The following is an 11,042-nucleotide window of genomic DNA, read 5'->3' on the forward strand; positions in this document are numbered from 1 at the left end:
ACGTATCTGAGTATCACACTGAGGGGAGAGACGTATCTGTGTATCACAGTGAGTGTAGAGACCTATCTGTGTATCGCACCAAGGGGCGAGACGTATCCGAGTATCACAGTGAGGGGCGAGACGTATCTGAGTATCACACTGAGGGGTGAGACATATCTGAGTATCACAGTGAGGGGCGAGATGTATCCGAGTATCATAGTGAGGGGCGAGACGCATCCGAGTATCATAGTGAGGGCCCAGACACATCTGAATATCACATTGAGGAGCGAGACGTATCTGAGTATCAGAGTGCGGGGCGAGACGTATCTGAGTAACACACTGAGGGGTGAGACATATCTGTGTATCACACTGAGGGATCGAGACTTAACTGAGTATCACACTGAGGGACGAGACGTATCTGAGTATCACACTGAGGGGCGAGACGTATCTGAATATCACACTGAGGGGTGAGACGTATCCTAGTATCACAGTGAGGGGAGAGACGTATCTGAGTATCTGTGTGAGGGGCGAGACGTATCCGAGTGTCACAGTGAGGTGCGAGACGTATCTGAGTATCAGAGTGAGGGGCGGGACGTATCTGAGTATCACAATGAGTGGTGAGACGTATCCGAGTATCACAGTGAATGTAGAGACATATATGAGTGTCACACTGAGGGTAGAGACGTATCCGAGAATCACAGTGAGGGGCCTGATATAATCCGTGTATCACACTACGGGGCGAGACGTATCTGAGCATCACACTGAGGGGTGAGACTTATCTGAGTACCGCACTGAGGGGAGAGAGGTATCTGAGTATCAGAGTCAGGGACGAGACGTATCCGAGTATCACAGTGAGGGTACAGACGTATCCGAATATCACAGTGAGGGGCGAGACGTATTTGAGTGTCACAAAGAGGGGCGAGACGTATCTGAGTATCACACTGAGGGTAGAGACGTATCCGAGTATCACAGTGAGGGTAGAGACGTATCCCAGTATCACAGTGAGTGGCGAGACGTATCCGATTATCACAGTGAGGGGTGAGACGTATTCGAGTATCACACTGAGTGTAGAGACGTACCTGAATATATCAGTGAGGGGCGAGACATACCGGAGTATCAGAGAGAGGGCGAGACATATCTGAGTGTCATACTGAGGGGCAAGACGTATCTGAGTATCACACTGTGTGTAGAGACGTACCTGAGTATCTCAGTGAGGGGCGAGACATACCTGAGTATCACAGTGAGGGGCGAGACAAATCTGAGTGTCATACTGAGGGGTGAGACGTCTCTGAGTATCAGACTGAGGAGCAAGACTTAACTGAGTATCATACTGAGGGGCGAGACGTATATGAGTATCAGACTGAGGGACAAGACTTAACTATCATAGTGATGGGCGAGACGAATCTGAGTATCACACTGAGGGGCGAGGCGTATCTCAGTATCACACTGAGGGACGAGACGTATTCGAATATCACAGTGAGGGGCGAGACGTGTCTGTGTATCACTGTCAGGGGTGGGATGTATCCGAGTATCACAGTGAGTGGCGAGACGTATCCGATTATCACAGTGAGGGGTGTGACGTATCTGAGTGTCACACTGAGGTGCGAGACATATCCGAGTATCACACTGAGTGTAGAGACGTACCTGAATATCTCAGTGAGGGGCGAGACATACCAGAGTATCAGAGAGAGGGCGAGACATATCTGAGTGTCATACTGAGGGGCGAGACGTATCAGTGTGTCACAGTGAGGGTTGAGACGTAATTGAGTATCACACTGAGGGGCGAGATGTATCCGAGTATCACAGTGAGGTGCCAGAGGCATCCGAGTATCACAGTGAGGGTACAGACGTATCCGAGTATCACACTGAGGGGCGAGGCGTATCTGAGTATCACAATGAGGGGTGAGACGTATCCGAGTATCACAGTGAGTGTAGATACATATCTGAGTGTCACACTGAGGGTAGAGACGTATCCGAGTATCACAGTGAGGGGCGAGATATAATCCGTGTATCACACTACGGGGCGAGACGTATCTGAGCATCACACTGAGGGGTGAGACGTATCTGAGTATCATATTGAGGGGCGAGACGTATTTGAGTATCACACTGTTGGGGGAGACGTATCCGAGTATCACACTGAGGGGCGAGACGTATCCCAGTATCACAGTGAGGGGCGAGACCTACCCGAGAATCACACTGATGGGGAGACGTATCTGTGTATCACAGTGAGGCCCGAGACGTATCTGAGTATCACACTGAGTGTAGAGACGTATCTGAGTATCACACTGAGGGGTGAGATGTATCCGAGTATCACACTGAGTGTAGAGACGTATCTGAGTATCACACTGAGGGGCGACACGTATCTGAGTGTCACAGTGAGGGGTGAGACGTATCTGAGTGTCACAGTGAGGGGTGAGACGTATTCGAATATCACAGTGAGGGGCGCAATGTATCTGTGTATCACACTGAGGGGCGACACGTATCTGAGTGTCACACTGAGGGGTGAGACGTATTCGAATATCACAGTCAGGGGCGAGACGTATCTCAGTATTACAGTGAGTGTAGTGACCTATTTGAGTAACACAATGAGGGGCGAGACTTATCCGAGTATCACAGTGTGGAGCGAGACGTATCTGAGTATCAGAGTGAGGGGCGAGGCGTATTGGAGTATCACACTGAGGGGCGAGACGTATCTGAGTATTACAGTGAGTGGTGAGATGTATCCGAGTATCACACTGAGGGGTGAGACATATCTGTGTATCACACTGAGGGATCGAGACTTAACTGAGTATCACACTGAGGGACGAGACGTATCTGAGTATCACACTGAGGGGCGAGACGTATCCGAATATCACAGTGAGTGGCGATATGTATCCGAGTGTCACAGTGAGGGGCGAGACGTATCAGTGTATCACAGTGAGGGTTGAGACGTAATAGTGTATCACAATGAGGGGCGAGATGTATCCGAGTATCACAGTGAGGTGCCAGACGCATCCGAGTATCATAGTGTGCAGCGAGACGTATCTGAGTCTCAGAGTGAGGGGCGAGACGTATCTGAGTATCACAATGCGGGGCGAGACGTATCTTAGTATCACACTGAGGGGAGAGACGTATCTGAGTATCACAGTGAGTGTAGAGACCTATCTGTGTATCACACCGAGGGGCCAGACGTATCCGAGTATCACAGTGAGGGGCGAGACGTATCTGAGTATCACACTGAGGGGAGAGACGTATCTGTGTATCACAGTGAGTGTAGAGACCTATCTGTGTATCGCACCAAGGGGCGAGACGTATCCGAGTATCACAGTGAGGGGCGAGACGTATCTGAGTATCACACTGAGGGGTGAGACATATCTGAGTATCACAGTGAGGGGCGAGATGTATCCGAGTATCATAGTGAGGGGCGAGACGCATCCGAGTATCATAGTGAGGGCCCAGACACATCTGAATATCACATTGAGGAGCGAGACGTATCTGAGTATCAGAGTGCGGGGCGAGACGTATCTGAGTAACACACTGAGGGGTGAGACATATCTGTGTATCACACTGAGGGATCGAGACTTAACTGAGTATCACACTGAGGGACGAGACGTATCTGAGTATCACACTGAGGGGCGAGACGTATCTGAATATCACACTGAGGGGTGAGACGTATCCTAGTATCACAGTGAGGGGAGAGACGTATCTGAGTATCTGTGTGAGGGGCGAGACGTATCCGAGTGTCACAGTGAGGTGCGAGACGTATCTGAGTATCAGAGTGAGGGGCGGGACGTATCTGAGTATCACAGTGAGGGGCGAGACGTATTTGAGTGTCACAAAGAGGGGCGAGACGTATCTGAGTATCACACTGAGGGTAGAGACGTATCCGAGTATCACAGTGAGGGTAGAGACGTATCCCAGTATCACAGTGAGTGGCGAGACGTATCCGATTATCACAGTGAGGTGCGAGACGTATCTGAGTATCAGAGTGAGGGGCGGGACGTATCTGAGTATCACAATGAGTGGTGAGACGTATCCGAGTATCACAGTGAATGTAGAGACATATATGAGTGTCACACTGAGGGTAGAGACGTATCCGAGAATCACAGTGAGGGGCCTGATATAATCCGTGTATCACACTACGGGGCGAGACGTATCTGAGCATCACACTGAGGGGTGAGACTTATCTGAGTACCGCACTGAGGGGAGAGAGGTATCTGAGTATCAGAGTCAGGGACGAGACGTATCCGAGTATCACAGTGAGGGTACAGACGTATCCGAATATCACAGTGAGGGGCGAGACGTATTTGAGTGTCACAAAGAGGGGCGAGACGTATCTGAGTATCACACTGAGGGTAGAGACGTATCCGAGTATCACAGTGAGGGTAGAGACGTATCCCAGTATCACAGTGAGTGGCGAGACGTATCCGATTATCACAGTGAGGGGTGAGACGTATTCGAGTATCACACTGAGTGTAGAGACGTACCTGAATATATCAGTGAGGGGCGAGACATACCGGAGTATCAGAGAGAGGGCGAGACATATCTGAGTGTCATACTGAGGGGCAAGACGTATCTGAGTATCACACTGTGTGTAGAGACGTACCTGAGTATCTCAGTGAGGGGCGAGACATACCTGAGTATCACAGTGAGGGGCGAGACAAATCTGAGTGTCATACTGAGGGGTGAGACGTCTCTGAGTATCAGACTGAGGAGCAAGACTTAACTGAGTATCATACTGAGGGGCGAGACGTATATGAGTATCAGACTGAGGGACAAGACTTAACTATCATAGTGATGGGCGAGACGTATCTGAGTATCACACTGAGGGGCGAGGCGTATCTCAGTATCACACTGAGGGACGAGACGTATTCGAATATCACAGTGAGGGGCGAGACGTGTCTGTGTATCACTGTCAGGGGTGGGATGTATCCGAGTATCACAGTGAGTGGCGAGACGTATCCGATTATCACAGTGAGGGGTGTGACGTATCTGAGTGTCACACTGAGGTGCGAGACATATCCGAGTATCACACTGAGTGTAGAGACGTACCTGAATATCTCAGTGAGGGGCGAGACATACCAGAGTATCAGAGAGAGGGCGAGACATATCTGAGTGTCATACTGAGGGGCGAGACGTATCAGTGTGTCACAGTGAGGGTTGAGACGTAATTGAGTATCACACTGAGGGGCGAGATGTATCCGAGTATCACAGTGAGGTGCCAGAGGCATCCGAGTATCACAGTGAGGGTACAGACGTATCCGAGTATCACACTGAGGGGCGAGGCGTATCTGAGTATCACAATGAGGGGTGAGACGTATCCGAGTATCACAGTGAGTGTAGATACATATCTGAGTGTCACACTGAGGGTAGAGACGTATCCGAGTATCACAGTGAGGGGCGAGATATAATCCGTGTATCACACTACGGGGCGAGACGTATCTGAGCATCACACTGAGGGGTGAGACGTATCTGAGTATCATATTGAGGGGCGAGACGTATTTGAGTATCACACTGTTGGGGGAGACGTATCCGAGTATCACACTGAGGGGCGAGACGTATCCCAGTATCACAGTGAGGGGCGAGACCTACCCGAGAATCACACTGATGGGGAGACGTATCTGTGTATCACAGTGAGGCCCGAGACGTATCTGAGTATCACACTGAGTGTAGAGACGTATCTGAGTATCACACTGAGGGGTGAGATGTATCCGAGTATCACACTGAGTGTAGAGACGTATCTGAGTATCACACTGAGGGGCGACACGTATCTGAGTGTCACAGTGAGGGGTGAGACGTATCTGAGTGTCACAGTGAGGGGTGAGACGTATTCGAATATCACAGTGAGGGGCGCAATGTATCTGTGTATCACACTGAGGGGCGACACGTATCTGAGTGTCACACTGAGGGGTGAGACGTATTCGAATATCACAGTCAGGGGCGAGACGTATCCGAGTATCACACTGAGGGGCGAGACGTATCCGAGTATCACACTGAGTGTAGAGACGTACCTGAATATCTCAGTGAGGTGCGAGTCATACCAGAGTATCAGAGAGAGGGCGAGACATATCTGAGTGTCATACTGAGGGGCGAGACGTATCAGTGTGTCACAGTGAGGGTTGAGACGTAATTGAGTATCACAGTGAGGGGCGAGATGTATCCGAGTATCACAGTGAGGTGCCAGATGCATCCGAGTATCACAGTGAGGGGCGAGACGTATCTGAGTATCACAATGAGGGGTGAGACGTATCCGAGTATCACAGTGAGTGTAGATACATATCTGAGTGTCACACTGAGAGTAGAGACGTATCTGAGTGTCACATTGAGGGGTGAGATGTATCCGAGTATCACAGTGAGTGTAGATACATATCTGAGTGTCACACTGAGGGTAGAGACGTATCTGAGTATCACAGTGAGGGGCGAGATATAATCCGTGTATCACACTACGGGGCAAGACGTATCTGAGCATCACACTGAGGGGTGAGACGTATCTGAGTATCATATTGAGGGGCGAGACGTATTTGAGTATCACACTGTTGGGGGAGACGTATCCGAGTATCACACTGAGTGTAGAGACGTACGTGAATATCTCAGTGAGGGGCGAGACATACCAGAGTATCAGAGAGAGGGCGAGACATATCTGAGTGTCATACTGAGGGGCGAGACGTATCTGAGTCTCACAGTGAGGTGCGAGACGTATCCGAGTATCAGACTGTGTGTAGAGACGTACCTGAGTATCTCAGTGAGGGGCGAGACATACCTGAGTATCACAGTGAGGGGCGAGACAAATCTGAGTGTCATACTGAGGGGTGAGACGTATCCGAGTATCACAGTGAGGGGTGAGACGTATCTGAGTGTCACACTGAGTGTAGAGACGTACCTGAATATCTCAGTGAGGGGCGAGACATACCGAAGTATCAGAGAGAGGGCGAGACATATCTGAGTGTCATACTGAGGGGCGAGACGTATCAGTGTGTCACAGTGAGGTGCGAGACGTATCCGAGTATCACACAGAGGGGCGAGACTTATCTGAGTGTCACAGTGAGGGTAGAGAGCTATGTGAGTTTCAGACTGAGAGCTGTGCTTTGCATCAATATTACAGAGAGAGCTCCAGACTTTGCGCACCATAGTTTAGATATGTTTAAGTCTGTGACGAAAATGAAAGGATACGGACATGATGCAGTAAGAAGAGATTAGTTCAGTGAGCCATTTGATTACGAATTTGCTTGATTTATCTAACTAATATATCTATTAGTTTATGTGTTATTAATAGAAGTCATGTATTTGCTTATTTTGCCTTCTTTTGCATGCTGATCGGCAGTTTGGTTGTGTGCAGTTTTTCCCCAATTCATTTGTATTTCTTTGTTCTACTGTGAACGCCCGCAGGTAAATGCGCATTATATGATGGGCAGTATATGATGGGCAGTATATGATGGGCAGTATATGATGGGCGGTATATGATGGGCGGTATATGATGGGTAGTATATGATGGGCGGTATATGATGGGCGGTATATGATGGGTAGTATACGATGGGCAGTATATGATGGGCAGTATACGGTGGGCGGTATATGATGGGCGGTATATGATGGGTAGTATATGATGGGTAGTATATGATGGGTAGTATATGATGGGCGGTATATGATGGGCAGTATACGGTGGGCGGTATACGGTGGGCGGTATATGATGGGCGGTATATGATGGGTAGTATATGATGGGTAGTATATGATGGGCGGTATATGATGGGCAGTATACGGTGGGCGGTATACGGTGGGCGGTATATGATGGGCGGTATATGATGGGTAGTATATGATGGGTAGTATATGATGGGCGGTATATGATGGGTAGTATATGATGGGCGGTATATGATGGGTAGTATACGATGGGCAGTATATGATGGGCAGTATACGGTGGGCGGTATATGATGGGCGGTATATGATGGGTAGTATATGATGGGTAGTATATGATGGGTAGTATATGATGGGCGGTATATGATGGGCAGTATACGGTGGGCGGTATACGGTGGGCGGTATATGATGGGCGGTATATGATGGGTGGTATATGATGGGCGGTATATGATGGGCGGTATACGATGGGCGGTATATGATGGGCAGTATATGATGGGCTGTATATGATGGGCAGTATACGGTGGGCGGTATACGGTGGGCGGTATACGGTGGGCGGTATATGATGGGCGGTATATGGTGGCATATACGTACTTTGATAAAAATAAATTTACCTCGAACTTTCAAAACATCTACAGTATTTCTTAAATGAACGTACCGTACTGTGCAAGAGGTACATACTGCCTCTGTAGCTACGGGTGACTAAGACTTTTGCACAGTACTGTGTGTAGCCTCCTCCCCGAGTGCGACAGGCAGCCCCCGACCGGGAAGGGGGGGATCCTTCACCGGCCCTTTTTCGGCACCTTTCAGTATGCTCTGCATGGCGGCTCAGCGGGTGTGGATGATGTGCTGTCGAGCCTTCCTGAACGTTACCGCACCAGGCAGTGATGCCGCATGTTAGCATGCGCCCCTAAATCGTATCCAAAATCATTTCTAAATATACAGCGCATTATCTCTGATGTCGTAATCCCTGCGCTTTGAAGCAGTTCAAAGCACATTCCATCCAGTTTCCCCCGGGGATATTCGTACTGCATAAATTACAGGCAGTGAGGGTTCGCCTGAAATATTCATTCAGAGAGAGATTAAATACAGAGCCGACAGAATCCTTTTCCAAAGAAAATGGCGGGAACATTTCCGGAGATTGAGAACAGGTGTTACATTTTCCTCGCAATCATTGGTATCCCCGGTAAGTGAGCAGCAAACATTGAAGTGATACTTTTAATTTGTGTTATCTGCGATGGTAAGAGACTTAGCAGGGGCTCTCTCTCTCTCTCTCTCTCTCTCTCTCTCTCTCTCTCTCTCTCTCTCTCTCTCTCCCCCCCTCTCTCTCTCTCTCCTCTCTCCCCTTCCCTCTCTCTCTCTCCCTCTCTCCCCTCTCTCTCTCTCTCTCCCTCTCTCCCCTCTCTCTCTCTCTCTCTCTCTCTCTCTCTCTCTCTCTCTCTCTCTCTCTCTCTCTCTCTCTCTCTCTCTCTCTCTCTCTCTCTCTCTCTCTCTCTCTCTCTCTCTCTCTCTCTCTCTCCCTCCCTCCCTCCCTCCCTCCCTCCCATCACAAACTAGGGTCACCCGTGACCAACCCCCATTCCCACGCCAATTCTAAGTGTTGGTGGAGGCTCGGCCGCACAGCGCTTTACGGTACCAACCACAGGGTATATTTCTTGCCGCTGCTTGTAAGGAGCGCGTTCGCGTGGACTCCCCCCACAGTCCAAAAACGTGACGGGTGGTCATTGTAAATTGTCCGTGATTAGGCTAGGATGAAATCTGTGGTTGCCGGTCGGCGTGGCCGGATGGGCCGGAAGGCCGGTTCTCAATCTGTCATCTTTCGGCTCGTACTCTCCAGCTGCTCGAGATCAGGCTGCAAGCTTCGATCGCCTTCAAATATTAGTAGTCCAAAATATTTAGCATTCATTTCGAGAGGACTAGAATATGAAATGTGTAATGCGGAGGCTGTATAAAGCATTGGTCAGATCGCACTTGAAATATTGCCAGCAGTTTTGTTCTCTTCATATCCGCTGGCATCGGAGAATCCGAGGAAGAGCGGGTAACGTATGGGTCTGGACTTATAACCATATAACAATCACAGCACGGAAACAGGCCATCTCGGCCCTCCTAGTCCGTGCCGAACTCTTAATCTCACCTAGTCCCACCTACCCGCACTCAGCCCATAACCCTCCACTCCTTTCCTGTCCATATACCTGTCCAATTTTACCTTAAATGACACAACTGAACTGGCCTCTACTACTTCTACAGGAAGCTCATTCCACACAGCTATCACTCTCTGAGTAAAGAAATACCCCCTCGTGTTTCCTCGTGCTTGTATCGTTGAGTTTTAGAAGAATGTGGGAGAATCTCACTGAAACACATCGAATATGGAAATGCTTAGAGAATGTGACGGAGGGGATTTCTGCTCCAGCGGGCGAGTCTAGGAGCGGAGAGCACAGAACAGAAGGACATTCCTGCGGAAGAGACACGAGGAGGGATTTCTTCAGCCCGAGAGTAGTAAATCTGTGAAATTCATTGCCAATACTTGCGGTGGCTAACTTTGGAAAAGGTCTTGAGAATGATCCCGGGAATAAAACCGAACCAGAGAGGACGAGGACAGTGACACGTTCAGAAGAGCGCGGCGTGTCTAATTGAAACCTATCGATAGAGTGGATATGGGGGAGGGTGTTCCCTATTGATTGGGAGAGTCTCGCACCACAGCCTCAGAATGGAAGGGCGTCCTTTTAGAACGGAGTGAGGAGGGATTCCTTTAGCCAGATCTGTGGAATTCGTTGCCACGGGCCGAGTCTTTATGCAGAGCTTGATAGATCTTTGATTGGCCAGGGGGTGAAGGGGTACCGGGAGAAGGCCGGAGATTGTGGCTGAGCGGAAAATTGGATCCGTCTCGATGGGCCAAAATGGCCTCATTTTGCTCCTACATTTATGCTTAAATGCTGAGGAACAACGGAGAGAATATTTCCTATATTGAAGAATCCTCTCAACGGAGAGGATATTTCCTATAGTGAAGAATCCTCTCAACGGAGAGGATATTTCCTATAGTGAAGAATCCTGTCAACGGAGAGGATATTTCCTATAGTGAAGAATCCTCTCAACGAGAGGATATTTCCTATAGTGAAGAATCCTGTCAACGGAGAGGATATTTCCTATAGTGAAGAATCCTGTCAACGGAGAGGATATTTCCTATAGCATAGTATTTCAGGAGCAGAGGGCACAGCCTCAGAATTGTGGCGTGGACGAGGGGATTCTCGTTTTGTCCTGAAACTCAGGCGACAGTCAGCGCGGGATTCTGTGGAAAATCGGGAGATTTTCTGTTTCTCTCTCTGCGCCCAAAAACATGATGGAAAAGTCAAATAAAATTGCCATCACTTTACTCGCCTCCCGTGGTTTAGTAAAGAGTATAGGCACCGTGAGCGATGGGGAAACTAGAGAGACCGCGACTGTCATATTTATTTGCCCTTTTG

At 49.3% G+C, this 11,042-nt stretch overlaps 1 protein-coding gene across 1 annotated transcript in view; it reads left to right on the forward strand.

Annotated features, from left to right (window-relative positions):
* Positions 1–8,700: 8,700 nt before the first annotated feature.
* LOC132385503 (probable G-protein coupled receptor 139) overlaps positions 8,701–11,042 on the forward strand; it is a 3,266-nt gene continuing 924 nt past the window's right edge. Inside the window, exon 1 of the mRNA XM_059957623.1 lies at positions 8,701–8,767. Within this exon, the coding sequence (XP_059813606.1) occupies positions 8,701–8,767 (67 nt within the window). The remainder of the gene's footprint in view (positions 8,768–11,042) is intronic.

Source organism: Hypanus sabinus, assembly GCF_030144855.1.
Source record: "Hypanus sabinus isolate sHypSab1 chromosome 24 unlocalized genomic scaffold, sHypSab1.hap1 SUPER_24_unloc_4, whole genome shotgun sequence".
In the NCBI taxonomy this organism is placed as follows: domain Eukaryota; kingdom Metazoa; phylum Chordata; class Chondrichthyes; order Myliobatiformes; family Dasyatidae; genus Hypanus; species Hypanus sabinus.